Source organism: Protopterus annectens, chromosome 6.part0, assembly GCF_019279795.1.
Source record: "Protopterus annectens isolate FY-2018-M chromosome 6.part0, PAN1.0, whole genome shotgun sequence".
NCBI lineage: Eukaryota > Metazoa > Chordata > Ceratodontiformes > Protopteridae > Protopterus > Protopterus annectens.
The window spans coordinates 159,715,016-159,730,670 of NC_056737.1; the positions used below are offsets into that span (position 1 = coordinate 159,715,016).

The window sequence follows — 15,655 nt, forward strand, 5'->3', positions numbered from 1 at the left end:
GAATCTGCACCATTATCAGATGAATCCTGCTCCCTAGGCTTCTTAAGAGGGGTAGAAGACCAATGGAACAGGAACAGAAACCCCTGTGGGGGCTTTATAGCCATAAGGGCATTGAACAGGCTGTGGGTGATGTTTTGCCATTCATTCTGAAGATCTTTAGAAGCAGGCAAAATGTGTTAAGTTTTCTGCTACTTTTTTGCGTGAGACATCAGCCTTAAATATCTTAGGAAGCTCTGATTCCTGACAACACTTTATTATTGTAGTTGGAACCTCTTCACTCACTAATATCTGAGGTAAACCCCTAGTCTCTTAGGTAATTATCAGCCAAGATTCCCCCTGTACATCCGAAGCAGATGTCTGCAAGGCCTCAATGGGCTGAGTGAACTCAGATCCATGCAGTTAGGACAGAGGAATCCGAGAAGGATATCAGACTGATACCAGGCCTTTCCCAAGCCCAAAAGAGATGTCCTGTGGAAGCAATACAGCCAAAGAATCTGACTGAGCTTTCTTGGACTTTTTCTTCACAGACAGCTGACCCTCAGTATCTTTAGCCAACAGTTGAAGTCGTTGGTTTTCTAACTAAATAGCTAAGAAAGAAAGCCAACTACATGACATCTTAGGGATGAAAGCTTGACAAATCTCACAAGACGTATAGTTGTGGGAAGCACCTAAACAAAACAAATACTGCTTGTGAAGATTTTTTTGTGGAATCTGTCTCCCGCACAGGCATTTCCCCTTTTTGGATGACATGAAACTAACAACCAGAACAAGGCAAAACAAAGAGCAGAAAATCAAAAAAAAAAAAAAAAAAAACGTGGGGGGACACTTATCTGAAAGCAGTTTGGTAACCAGCAGATAAGCAAGCATTCAGACTGACGATCGAAGATGGCGTTCAGACTGGCGAAAAAGAAGTTCTGAGGATGGTACATCTGGATGTCACCTTTATGCCCTAATATGTGTGATGCATGGTGTACCCAATGCAACCTAAAGACTTGGTATACTGGCCGGATGTTGGGCTGCCCTTGTCAGGGAATGCTTATTGTAAAAGATACTGCAGCAGTGATAGGGAAGGACATCTTTAACTGATCATGAAGGAAGAATAACAGGAGGTGAGTCTCAGACTGAATTTCTTTTAAAACAAAATAACTGGCTCACAGAAAAACTCAATGATTTCAAAAATAGGCTGAGATGAAATAACAGGAGAATTTATAGTATACCTGAAAAGTATGAGGGAGACAGTATAATAAACATTTTAACTACCTGGCTACATAAAATATTAAATCTACCTGAATCTTTATCTTTTGAATTGAAAGGGAAAGAGATCCTTGAAATCACCTTTGAAAAAATAAAACACACCACCATGTTCAATTATAGTTAAGTTCATGTCTATCTTAGAAAAAGATGAAATATTAACAACAGTATGGTCCAGCCCACCTTTTAAAATAGATGAACATATTGTTAGATTTGACAATGATTATTCTTGTAAAGTAACGAGTAAAAGAAAATCATGTTTATCACTGATCAATTATTTAAAAAGAACAATATTAAAGTCACGTTGGTGTTTCCTGCAAAGATCAAATTATTTCTTTCTGAAAAAAAAATATTTGACATGCTGGAGGAGGCAGCCACTTTTGTTAATAGCAATAAAATTCTTAGCAATACTGAAGAAATGAAGTGGAGCAGTAGATCCCTGAAGAGACAGAGTGAGCCGAGTTCCTGGAAAACTGCTTCTAAAATTGTAAAGCCTAAAAACAAGTGACTTTCATTCACTGACTGCAGAACTTTTATTTTCCAAAACAATAGATATGCCCTTTAAGTAAAAGGTTTGAAGTGGACTTTAAGCTTTAAAACATATGTAAGTATGTATTTATATTTTAAGCTAAAACATTTTTCATGATAAGGAATATAAATGGTTAGTTTAACTGTTTTACTATAATTACAGTGAAATATTTAATATATTTAATTTAACTAAACTTATAAATGTACTTCTAAATGTTAAACAAATACTTTCTGTAAGAAAGTATCATTAAATTATAAGCAATATAATTTGTAAATTTAAGACTATATAAGTTAAGACTTTTATTTATTCAGTTTTTAGTATGTGTATTGCTGGGTTAATTGAATGTCAGATCTAAGTAATATGCTAATTAGAAGTGTTAAAGTGCTAGTGATTTTGTTTTCTATGTTCTTGTGTAAAACAGTCCCTTCACAGGACATTTATGAATCAAGTAACACTTGGAGAAAGCCTGAGAACAAAAGGATGTTCCATTTATGTAAGAATGCTGGATTCTTCCCACCTTGAGCTGTCCTGAAGAAAATCTAGTTCTAATTTCATCACTGATGTCTGTGAAAAAAGAAAATAACTTTCTTAATCTTTCTTTTTTCAAGTATATATGTGAGAAATCCACTCAAAATAACACCCTTTTTTTCTCTTCTTAGAAGTGAAGAATTGGTAAGACAAAAGCTATAGTAATGTTTTATACTAAGATGTTACTAACATATAAGTTGCTTACATTTTGCATGTTAATAGCTTATACTGTAGTGTTATTAACTCTAACTATATATATTAATTGTACATATTAGTTGAAAGAAGTAAAGTTAGATGTCTGTTACTGATTAGAACAGCATAAAAGGCTCTATCCTTGTTCCTCTCCTTTAACATTTTCACCAACACCCTCTATACATCCACACAACATGCCACCCTAATACAACATGCAGACGATTCTGTTCTCATTTGCATATTTGACAACATGGTACACCTCAAAAAAATTACTCAAGAAGCTTTAATAGCTACTGAAACATGGCTTCATAACTCACAACTCATGCTCAACCCAAAAAAAGACCAAACTACCATTTTTTCCCCAAATCACTCCCTCAGAAAAAAAAAAACAAAATTTAAAGTTCTCTCTCTTGATAATACGATTAATGAAGTCATGCCTCATAGCAAATTATTAGGGGTGATAGTGGATAATAATCTTACATTCAACCTGCATATATAAAGTTGCATAAGAAAAACTATTCAAAAACTAGAGAAACTTTACAGACCCAAAAAGGTTCTCAGCGATGCGACTAAAACTATACTTATCACCTCCCCACACTTCTTTATGCTGGTCCCATTCTCACTAACCTTCAGGCTTCACAACAACTAAAACCTCCTGTCTGTCTACAAAGCTGTCAGATCTGCAGGGCATTGTCTGTACTCATACAAGGCAGCTAAGGCCTGGAACTCTTTATCTGTATCCATCAGGTCAATACTCTCCCTTCCATCTTTCAAAACCATTCTGAAAGACTTCATACACAAAATCTGACTCTGTTCTTGCATAAAACAAGGATAAACTATATTCATAAATGTGAGCAAGTATCTTTTCATGCCTTATAGCTCCTTAATCTCAGTTTTCTCTTACTTCCTTACTTCTATCACATTCTCTTCCCTGACTTTCTCTCTAAATATACCATAAGCCTGTTTTCCCTTACTTCATATTGCAGTTCCTGTTTGTATTAGGCTAACTTACCTTTAGTTTCTCTAAAAACTGTGTAAAATTTCTCTAAATATTTTATGATTGTCATATAACTTGTATCAGTTCTTAACCAATGCTTTTATATTTGTATTCTGTCTAATTTGCTATAATTATTTAAACTGCAGATGTTTTTGTTTTATTTTTGAAGATTGTGAAATTATTGTTCTTAAAATGTTTTGTAATAATATGGAGCTTTTCTCCGCAGGCTTCTGTGGAAAATGGGTTTCTACCCAGTCAGACATTCCCAGTAATCAAATGTCAATAAAATAAAACAAATAAATAAAAGACCTAGGAGAAATGAGAAACTTACAGAGGAAATTAACAACTGTTGTGATCTGTGAGTTGTCATTTTTACATATTGTAGTTAAATTCTGATTTCAGTATGTGAAGCTTAAATCAGAGCAGCAGTTTACAGTGGTTAAAACACACATTCAGATTAAACAAGCAGGAATTATTTTTTATTTATTTATTTTATTCAACATCTGTTGACTGGGAAAGTTGGACTAAGACAGAGTCTATTTTCAGAGGAGGCCCAGGGAGAAATGCTCTAGATTCATGTCACTGGAATGTAGAAGGAAAGTGAAGTACCTGGAAGAAACTCATGCGAATGCAGGGAGGACATGCAGACTGCACACAGAAGGCACTCCAGCCAAGAAGCAAACCATAGAACCGATTGCTGTGAGGTGACAACTTAACCACTGTACCACCGCGCTGCCTTTTATGTGTAGTCAAGATCACTTGTAATACTAGAATTGTAATACTAGAATTAATAAGAACAGTAAACATCTTATGAATAATATGCAAATACACAAGAAATGAAATATTAATATATAAGATTAATAAAACAGCAGTATCAGTAAGCTAAGAAATAAGTTAATAAATTATAATTTTTCATAGACGCTAATGACTAAATAGCTCTTTGATGGAAGATTTTAGAAATACAAGATACACAGAATAAGGTAGAATATTAGTGGGAAAATTAACACAGAAAAAATATACATTTAAATAACAAGCTCCTTTTAAGAAAGATGTTTATTCCGTATACATGCATATGACAGAAATGTGCCTGTACTGGATCTCATATAATTTACATAAGAAAATCATATAAAAATATTAGAAAATAATCTGAAAGCTGAAATTTGAAGCTTTTTACATGCTGTATGTTAGATTCATTAAGACTACTTGAAATAACTCATTTCATAAGTCAAAGCTGAAATCTGAGTGTTTTATTGATGAATCAGTACATCCACTATGATAGAAAGTAAAGTAGATTTTTCAATATGTTTGAATTCAGGAAGGGAGAATGGAATTTGAATCGAATACATTGTAACTTTTAAATATAATACAGACTATAAATATTTTTTGACTCCATAGAAATAGCAAAACATTTTCTTGTACATCAATAATGAACATATTTTTATGAAGTGGTCTGGTGGTGCGATAGGGTTGGAGTAGATTCTGGAGGGATGGGACATTTAGTGGATGGTTTACTACTTTGTGGGCGAGTGAGAGTTGATACAGTTGAAAGAGGTGAGGGAGTTCAAGTCAGCCCAGTTCAGCAGGGCCAGGGTTAGGGTGGATGTCTCCACTTAGGGCTAGTTTTGATATGCATGTGGTTATTAGTTTTCTCAGTTTTTGAATGTGTTTGCTTATTAGGGAAACTTTATGATTGTGCTCTGTGGGTAATAGGTATGGTGGGAGAGTTACTATGTTAAGTTGTAGGGATGCTTTATGTTTGAATAATATAGTTGGCAGAATATGTGGGGGGTGCATAGGGATGGTTCTTGAGTTGGTGGGAGGGGAGCTGAGTGAGGGTGAGACATGAGTGGTGGTGTGAGTAGTAGTACAGTGGTAGTGGTTGAGTGGGGGAATGATGGAGCTTTGGCAGGATGTAAGATATGCAAGGAGACTGCATGCAGTGAGCATAGGTAAGGTATGCTTGTACATGTTAGTTGAGGAGGTGTGATAGTAGTGGGAAGATGGAGGAGGTAGTGCTGGGTTAGCGCTGTGGTTGGCTATTGGAAAGATGGGAGGGGTTTGTGAGTGTAATAAAGGTAGGACCACTGGGGGCGGGAGGTAATGGGGGCAGGGTGGGGAGCGAAGCGGGTAGAGACCCTGTTAGTTGCTCTTATGAGGGGGCTGGAAACAATCAGGTAACAGAGTAAACTGATAAATCAACCTATGATAGTGACAAAGGGTGGCTGTAGTTTTAAAAATGGTGCCTGCCACAGGTAATATTTATTAACTTTGGGATTGGCTTAAGGTAATAAACAGGGAAGGGGGAGGGGGAGAACAAGGGTGTGAGCAGGCAGTTCTTTTGTACTGCTGCTAATGAGCCAAAGCAAAGACACGTTTGTGTTTAAGAAACAATCAGAACTGACCAAGGACTGCTCTGAAACTGTAAGTCATTTCTTAACCATTTCTCAGGTGGAAAAACAGGATAACCTTGTATCAGTAGGCTACTGTGGTCTCAGTTTAAATTAACAAACACACAGTATTGATCAGTTATGGATACTATTTGCTAACACAGGGGAATAAGAGAGAAAGTGGAAGATGAGTGTGTGTGTGTGTGGGGGGGGGGGGGCTGCTTACAAGCCAAAGCAGAGTGCTCTCCAGGGGAAAATGAATATTGGCTCAAACAGGTAGACACATACTCAAAGGTAACTTTAACTGTTTGCAGACAGTTCAGACCCGGACTGTGTTTTTCTTATAAGAATGATTAAGGTGGTACCGCAGTTGAATACTTAAGAGTGGTGTTAGGTTGGAGAGACACTGAGCTCCTCATGGGGCCTGTAGCAGATTAATAGAAGAGAAGTTGTTGTTGTGTCTTTCGGCTTTTCCCGGTTAGGGGTCACCACAGCAGAACTCCGGTCCGCTAATGATTGGTAGTTGATTTTTACGTGCCGAGTTACCAGCCCTGATGCACAACCTTCAACGAAGGTATGCCCATTCACTCATATCTCCATGCAGAAGACGCTCTAGCTGAGAGTTAAACTGGACAGCGTCTTACTGTGAGGCGACAATGTTACCGCAGCATCACCACCGCAGGTCTATTAATAGAAGAGGAGTATTAAACATTTATGTAGTAATGGGGAATAGTTTTAAATAGCAAAATATAAAACTAAATTAATATTCTCTTATTTTTACCTATATATAACATTATATTAATTATTTGCAAGTCATGGTAACTTCTGGCTAGTTTGATGAATTTTTAAGTGTTGGCAAGTAGAGTGATAGTACAGCAGTTTGTTTATGCTATAGGCAAACTAGCAACTTTGGTATCCAAAGCAGATTGTGTTTTATTACCAATATAAAGAAGTTATGTACTCACCATAATGTTCCGTCTGTGTTATCCATTTTCATTCTTCCTCAACTGATGGGTTCGGATCCAATACTTCGGATCTGACTTGGCCATTGTTAAAGCTCATGGCAACCAAGAACTCTGGAGCTTCTCCCTCACCCAAAATGCACCAACCCAATTACCTAAGATTTTATCCTTGAATTTCTGGGTCTTTTAATTGCTTTGCCAATGGTTCTAAATATAATGCAAATAACAAAAGGGAAAGGGAACACCCCTGCCTGGTTCCCCCGCTCAAAGAGAAATTATCAGACAGGAACCCACCAACTTTAATTTTCACCTCTGATCCCTCATATATCTTCCTACTTAACCTTACTGTTGTGTCAGGGAATGCAAATGTTTTCATTGCCCTGCTCATAAACTCCCAGTTTACTCTGACAAATGCTTTCTCTGCATCAAAACCCACCAACAACAGTGATAATTTCTAACATTCTAACTCAATCCAGATCATCACTGTTAAGATGAAAACAAAAAGATTAACATTAAATTAACTATAGATGTCAACATTTCTTACCTCTGAACTGGGTATGTTCTGCCTTTTTCCACGTGGAGCTTCAAAGAACAGCTGCTCCTTGGCACCAGTGTTAACTTGTAAAAGTTTGCCTGTGAAAATATGACATACAAAATGTTTACATTAAGTAAAAAAAAATCTATCAACCATACTACCAAATTGTTTTTCTTTATAAATCAGATGCAGTGTTTAAAAGTTATTAGTAAGTCACCCATATCAGGGAAACATTCTAAAACATGACTCTAATCACTAAAAAAGTTGATATTACACAGATTTTTATTATAATGTTTTTTGCCTATAAATTTGTAACTTTAAATGCTGAAACTATTTTCTGCTCTTAATCACACTGTACTGTCAAAATAAAATTTACAAAGGACATTGAATCACTCCAATATACAATCAAAGGAATGAATAAAATCAGAGGCATAGCTATGGTGGGGTAAAGGAGGCAGTAACCTTAGGTGCAAGGTGTTAGTGGAGTAATGGGGAGATACTAATCATTTCATTTACGTGAATTTGTTTTTCCTGCTGTTTCTTTTCTTTTCTTGCAGGAAAAATGCACTACTATAAAAAATAAATCAAACATTTCCACCTCAAAATATTTTTTCAATGAATGGAACAAAACTTCTCCTTACCACCAGTTTCAATACTGTCGTGTATGAAGACTTTTAAGTAGAAAGAAATCACATCAATTCACTAAAGTGAACTGGCCAGGCAGGAGCCTTGCAAACAGACAGTATAGGGAAAGCTAATAAGAATGCACTCAGTGGAATACTACAAAGCAACAGCACATTTTTGTAGCATAAAATATAAACTATGGCTAGGAGAGATTTAAACAGTAGAAGACCATTTTATTGACTGTGCCACATGCATACACAGCTTGCTGTTTTAATTAAAAAAAAAAAAAAAAAACACTAGCAAAAGGTTAAAAGATTTCAAATCCATATCATCTAAGAATTCTAATGAAACACTGCAAACATAATAAAGACCAATGTGTGAAAGCTGTATATTCAACCTTACATGTAATTCAACAGGCACACTTCCAGTTCCCTACCCCTTGATTTGTAGTTGAGCCAATCTGTCTCAAGCTCATATTTTAACCAGCCAGGAGCTAGTGTTGCTGAATTCAGAAAACAACTTCCAGAGCTGGAATAAATCATTCCAAAAAAATCAACCAAATAAGGATGCCTGGTCATTGGACTACAGACCAAGAAGGCTGTAATTCTACACTCAAGCTGCAGAATCATTTTGTTTACCTTTTAAAAGCTTTAACTAATTTCAGACCATTTGTATGAAATGTACAATCTGGCCCTGGGGCACTTTAGCCCATACTGCACAACATTAGGGAGAAGTGAACAAGCTCAAGACCTACTAGCCACTGAGGAGCCTGATGTTTTGGATCCCAAGTTGTAACTTAAGGGTGCCCATGTAATCATCCAGTTAATTTTTGAAGGTATAAATTGATGGTCTGACCATAATTAAGAGAGGAGTTCATCACAGGCATCAAATTCTTTGAGGTATGAAGCTTTCACAGTATGGCTGATGCTAATTTTTACTGAGGCTAAGTATCCGTCCTTTTGGGCAAATCTTATCAGGATTAAGTCTAAGCGAAGTACGCAAAGTAAGTACACTTACAATTAAAGCAGCATGTAAATGTTGCACTGTAATGAAGGCTACTAATATAGTATGAACCGCAAATAAATGTACACACTGTTTAAGAATTACACTACTGTAGCACTTGGGAAAGTATCGTGAATTAGAAGATTTTGTGGTGACTAAAAATACACACCTAGCAATAAGATGATTAGCCCAGGTCTTGAAAACATTTACACTTATATTCCTGCTTTAGGTGAGTAAGGCATTTTTTTCTAAATGCTGAGCAGGAGTGAATTCTATGAAGCAGAGATAATATTGGAAAAAGTTTTTTCTCCTCAATGACTCAATACCTGAGTTTGGGTATAAGCATGTTGATTCCTACAGCTTTTCCTGTTTCAAAGGTTAATTTTTTTATTTTCTTCTGTTCTTTGAAGCAGAATTCCCAGGGAAGAGTGTTATAATCAAATAATTGTGCTTAGACACTGCAAATCTCAGTTTTTGCAATACTGATGTATAATTTTTAATAGTAATCAGAAAGCAGGATACCACTGGTCACCCCTTGCTTGGTACCTAAAACAATAAATCATTCTTCCTTCACACATGAATGAAGTAAAAATGTGGTCAATGTTCTGAAGGCAAAAGGCTCACACTAGCTTACCTGTACGATCCCAGTCAAGATGAGTGATGTAGCTGGATGCTCCTTTACAGATCCCCACTCTCTTACTGCTTATCACATTGTAGATATCCACAAAGTTATCACTCGAGGCCACAGCCAGGTATTTCCCTGCACCTGCAACAGCATGTAGACAAAAATACAATACTAAAGAATGCATAAACTGTGGTTACATATAGATTTTATATGAAATCCTGCTACACATTTAGGTATTGGCGCTCTCTTTTGGGTTCAATAACTGTATATTCATTTTAAATAAACATTTCTCCAATTTTGCTCAGAGATGATGTTATTAGGTATGGAGGCACCATATGATAGTTAACTCAAGCACTGAAACAAATGTTTCATTCAGGAAATACACTCCTTACTGACTAGACCTTAATGTCTGTGAGAAATATAAGCATATACAGAATGCTGAGAATACGCTCTGAGTAGCACCCAACCTTACAAACATTCCTACACATTTATTAACACAAATATGGAAGTTCAGAAGACTGTACATAAAAAGCCTCATGTTTACTACAAGAAGAAATACACAGAACAAAATGAGACCTTTATGCATATAACAAATTACAGAGGCCTCACAAATACCACAGCAAAATGCAGTGTAGACATAATAATAGTAATAAACATCCTAGGATTAAAACTGAACTAAGCCAGATGTGAATACCCATAAAATAGACACTGTTATGTGGCCATCCCTCTCAAAAAAAAATCGATTCACTGTTGAATCTGCTGTGCATAAAACAGATGCATATCTCACTGGACTTTACAAGAGCTTGTGACTGTGTCATGTTATGCTAAGGCCAAAATTAGCAACATGTCATTCAGTTTAAAGACCACATAGCAATTTTTCATGTTGGAGTAAAAGGTTTCCCTTTTGGATATAGAGTAAGATATGGTGGAATTATCAAACATCCTAGCAAATCTAAGAAAAATAGCTCTATTTAGTGAAAAAAATTCTATCTCCTCATATGGCAGCAGCATATCACGACAAACTTTTATAATTCACTAAGACATAGAGTAGCAGAACAGTCAGTGCCTGTCATCCTGAATTAAGACAAGCAATGGATTGGAGTGTCTTGCATAAGAATTTCTCCAAAAGTGTCATAATTCCTGTATGAAACCAGTGCAGGCCTCATTCTTGCTTAGGTTCTGAGGTAGGTGACATAAGACTCCCCTTATACATTTCACACTGTTTCACAATCTCTTCTGTTCTTTGAAGCAGAATTCCCAGGGCAGAGTGTTATAATCAAATAATTGTGCTTAGACACTGCAAATCTCAGTGTATGTGTTCTCATAAAACAAGTATAAATATATTTATGTGTGTGTGTGTGTGTGTGTGTGTGTGTGTGTGTGTGTGTGTGTGTGTGTGTGTGTGTGTGTGTGTGTGTGTGTGTGTGTGTGTGTGTGTGTGTGTGTGTGTGTGTGTGTGTGTGTGTGTGTGTGTGTGTGTGTGTGTGTGTGTGTATTATACCACAAGTATAGGTTAGAATAGTATTTCTGTTCCCTAATAATAAATGAAGATGAATGGAGTTTAACAGAATAAGCAGAGAAGCACAGTAGTGAAAGGAAATACAGTTGTACTTATCTATAGCAATATAGATGCATGTCTGTGCGCATGTGTATGTGTGTATATGGATATACATATATATATATATATATATATATATATATATATATATATATATATATATATATATATATATATGGTATGTATGGTTCACTAACAGTTGATTGCAGGTTCATTTGACCACCTGATTTCTGTGTCAGTCAAATGAACCTGCGATCAAATGTTAGTGAACCATACCTACCATACATCAGACACACATGCACGCGCACACACACACACACACACACACACACACACACACACACACACACACACACACACACACCAACACAAACCTATATATAAAGACGGGGATAAAGACAGAGAGAAACAGCAAGATTTGGCGAAAAAAGAGCATTTCAAAAGTACAAATGTGAGGCAACACAGAAATAATCTGGAATGAGTGACTAAACAATCCAAGATGAACTTTCTATGATTAAAAATCTAAGGTCCAAGTTATCCAGTGTCCTCTTTCAGGTTAGTAAACACCACAGTATCACAACTCTACCAAAAAGTAACATGAAAATTTCATATGTAATATAAGTTGTGTTTAAGATTATAGAATCATAATATGCTTTTAACAGAGGAAACCTCATTCAAACCTGGTAAACACTCAAAACAGATTTGCCCTTTAAGCTCTTTTCTTTCCAGTTGCAAGTTGATATTATCAATGCCTGAGTCCAAGTTCACTTTGTCCAGGACATGAAACATGAATGCAACAAAGTGCCTCAGAACAGTGTTATGCTTTGTGCTGTGACTCAGCTGTTTCCAGATGATGTGAAGTGTTTATAAATTCTGATGTCAGTGTTTTTCCAATACAGAAGCATAGGTAACTTTAACTCTTACTTCAAGTCACCTAGAAATGAAGCAAATCGTCTGAAATAAAATGTTTGGTGGGACTAGGCTGTTGCTCAGATATTAAGTTTCATGAAGTTGTTTACATGGTGAGCGATTCCTATGGAACAGAGTTCTTGCAAGGTAGAAAGAATTTTGGTAAAATCTAGAAATGCTAACTTTTTCATATAGTGTCTTCATCGTGTCAAAAACAGGACTACCAAACAAAAGCTTACACTTCAAAGAAAGATCAACTATTACAGATTTTATTATCCTTATCTAAATTATTTGACCTCACCAATGCATTTCTTTTAATGGCATCTGCCATTGCTTCACTAGACATATTATAGAGGCATTTGGTGTGTAAAGCCCTGCTTTATCAGTTGACTTTGTTAATGTACTGTACTTTTCTCTTTAAATTTGACAAAAAAAGAAGTTATGTTCTTACCATAATGTTACATCTGTGCTGCCGATCTTCATTCATTCTTCACAGTTGGGATGGAACTGACTCAGACATTGTAACAAGCTCGTGCCAGACAGAAAACTCTCGAGCTAAGGTTACCCATAGTGCCTCTCCTCCCTTCCCTTCAGATTTAGTTTGCCTGTAGAAAAAACAAAAAGTGGAAGCTTTGTCTGAGCAACTGCCCTACTAGTGAACCACAACTAGTTCCGAACCCCCAGGAGCCTCTGGAGGGGGTAGGAGGGTGGGATGTCAAGAATGAATGAAAACTGACAACACAGATGGAACGTTATGGTAAGAACATAACTTCTTTATCTGATGCTGTCAATTTTCATTCATTCATGACAGTTGGGACAGAGTCCCTAGCTGCTTTATGTCCCAGGAGGCCCTATGGAAGGATATTCCTGAGCACCATGGAGCCAAAGGATGCTCTTCCCCTGGAGACCATAACCAATTTGCAATGAGTGCTAAAGGTATGAGGTGTAGCCCATGTGGCTGCTGTGCAAATGTCATCCATGGAGCCTCTATAATGAAAGTCCACCGAAGTGGAGACTGACCTGGTAGAGTGAGCCTTGACATTAGTTGATAAACTCATTTTATTTTGATGATAAATAAAGGTGTTACACTCTCTCAACCATTTCGACAAGGTGACTTTGGAAACTGGTTTGCCTAGTGGAGGACCTGAAAAAGACAGGAACAGCTGGTCTGATTTTCTGAAGGATTTTGTTCTGTCCAGGTAAAAATGTAATTGTCTGTGTACATCTAACAAATGCAAACAATATTCTCCTTTGTTTGAAAACTTTGGGAAGAAAACTGGCAGATCAATGGATTGGTTAATGTTAAATTCTGAGACAACTTTGGGTAGAAAGGAGGGGTTAGTCCTAAGGGATACACTCTCTTTATGAAAAATGATGTATGGGTGCTTTACAAACAAGCCTTGCAATTCTGATATTCTCCTGGCCAAAGTGATGGCTACCAGGAATAAGGTCTTCCAAGATAAAAGTTTTGTATCACAGGTGGCTGCTGGCTCAAAGGAGTGATGAGTCAAAGTTTGTAAGACTAACATCAAATTCCAAGGTTCAATGGGCTCTTTAAAAGGTGGCTTCAAATGTATAATTCCTTTTAGGAAGGTTTTGCAGAGGTGGTGAGATATCAGGGAAAAATCATTGAAGCCATTATGGAAGTTTGAGATGAAGCTGAAGCTCCTGATTGGAATAAAGTTGACAAATATTCCAACACTTTATTACTGGAAGCCAAAAAGGGGTCTAGCCCTTCTCCTTGAGACCAGATCACAAATCTGTTCCATTTACTAAGATAAAATTTCCTGGTGGATGGTTTATGGGAACCCAGAAGTCTCTTTTGTACTGAGGAAGATAGATTATTTTGCCTGGCTATTACCAGAAGTGGAGGTACCAAGCGATCACCTTGAGAGTTGGTAGGTTAGGATGGACCAGCCTCTGCAGATTAGACAGGAGTCCTGGAGTTGGATCCAGAGTCCACAGGCGGTGAACTAGGTGAGGCCAAAGAAAAGGAAACCAGACTTGACAGGGCCAATAGGGTGCAATGAGGATCACTTTGCTTCTCAACCGTGAAGCTTTCTTCAAGAACTGGGGTATTAGGGGAATAGGAGGAAAGGCATAAAGCAGTACCGGGAGCCAATCGTGTAGAAGAGCATCTCTCAGGGACTCCCCCGAGGGGGGATTAGGGTGAAGTAGTTGCTGCATTTGTGGTTTGTGGGAGATGCAAACAGGTCACAGCAAGGCTGATACCAATGATGAAAAATCTCTGTTGCTACTACAGGATTGAGAGACCACTCATGAGACAGTTGAATGCATCTGCTCAGTTTGTCCGCAATCACACTGGGACTCCTGGGAATGTATGTTGCTATCAGAAAGTGGGTGGAGGTGATTGCTTACTGCCATACTCTCACGGCTTCCCAGCATAACAGCTAGGATCTGGTTCCTCCCTGTTTGTTGATGTACCAGACAATGGACATGCTGTCTAACTGGATAGCAATTGTCCCCAACAGAAGGGCAGATTGGGATGCTTGCAACGTAAAAGCACCGCCCTCAATTCTAGGACATTGATATGCAAACTGGCCTCTAAGGGAGACCAAGTGCCTTGGACTGTCTTTCCCTGAAAATGCCCCCCCCCCACCCACCCCATCAAGAATGCATCTGGGGGCACTATGGCCTTGGGCTGAGGGGGATGAAAAAGTGCAACTCCATACTTCTTCCTCTGGCTTTATCAACCAGCTCAGCTCCTGCTTGCATTGATTTGTTATGCAGTTTTGATACATCAGGTGTGTTAGCACAGACGACTGTGACACTAGGAGCCATTGAAGCAGCCTCATGTGAAACCTGGCCAGGGGAACTAGGGTGATTGTTGCTGCCATTGATCCTAGTAGCTGTAAGACTAAACGAGCTGGTACTATGTCTTGAGAGAGTATCACTCGGAGCTGTGACCTTAACCTCTGAAGTCTGTGAAGAGGTAGAACAACCACACAGGATATTGTGTTGAACATTGCTCTGATGAATTCTGTGCTTTGAGTGGGTGCCAGTTTTGACTTTTCTTTGTTTATTAAGATGCCTAAGAAGTCTGCCAGGTTTAGGATGTAGTATAAGGTGCGAAGCAGTAGATGCCTGGTGGGGGCAGTAAGGAGCCAATCGTCTAAATATGGAAACACCCGGAATCCTTGTAGCCTAAGATGACCTGCTAAAACTGATGTGCATTTGGTGAACACCCTGGAAGCTGTGGTGAGACCAAAGGGCAGTGTGCGAAATTGGTAATGATTGCCTCCCAGCCAGAAGCAGAGGTATTTTCTGGAGTGCTTGTCCATTTTTATGTGGTAATACGCATCGGAAAGATCTACTGAACACACCCTTTTTCCAGAAACGGAAGGATAGACTGAACCATGACCATCCAGAATTTTGTCTGTCGGACAAACTTGTTCAAGATACTGAGGTCTAGAATTGGCCTCCAGTCCCCTGTCTTTTTGGCACTAAAAAGAATCTTGTGTAAAATCTGGATCCATGAAGCAGCTTTTGAATTTCTTGAGTTGCTGCATCTCTCTGACTGGGTGGAACATTGGGG

General features: G+C 37.8%; 1 protein-coding gene across 1 annotated transcript in view; it reads right to left on the reverse strand.

The window, feature by feature from the left end:
* The window catches only part of LOC122803780 (echinoderm microtubule-associated protein-like 5), a 3,919,718-nt gene that overhangs the window by 1,407,240 nt on the left and 2,496,823 nt on the right, over nucleotides 1-15,655 (reverse strand). Inside the window, exons 23-24 of the mRNA XM_044073467.1 lie at nucleotides 9,642-9,773; nucleotides 7,391-7,479 (exon numbers count right to left, since the gene is read on the reverse strand). Of these exons, the coding sequence (XP_043929402.1) occupies nucleotides 7,391-7,479; nucleotides 9,642-9,773 (221 nt within the window). The remainder of the gene's footprint in view (nucleotides 1-7,390; nucleotides 7,480-9,641; nucleotides 9,774-15,655) is intronic.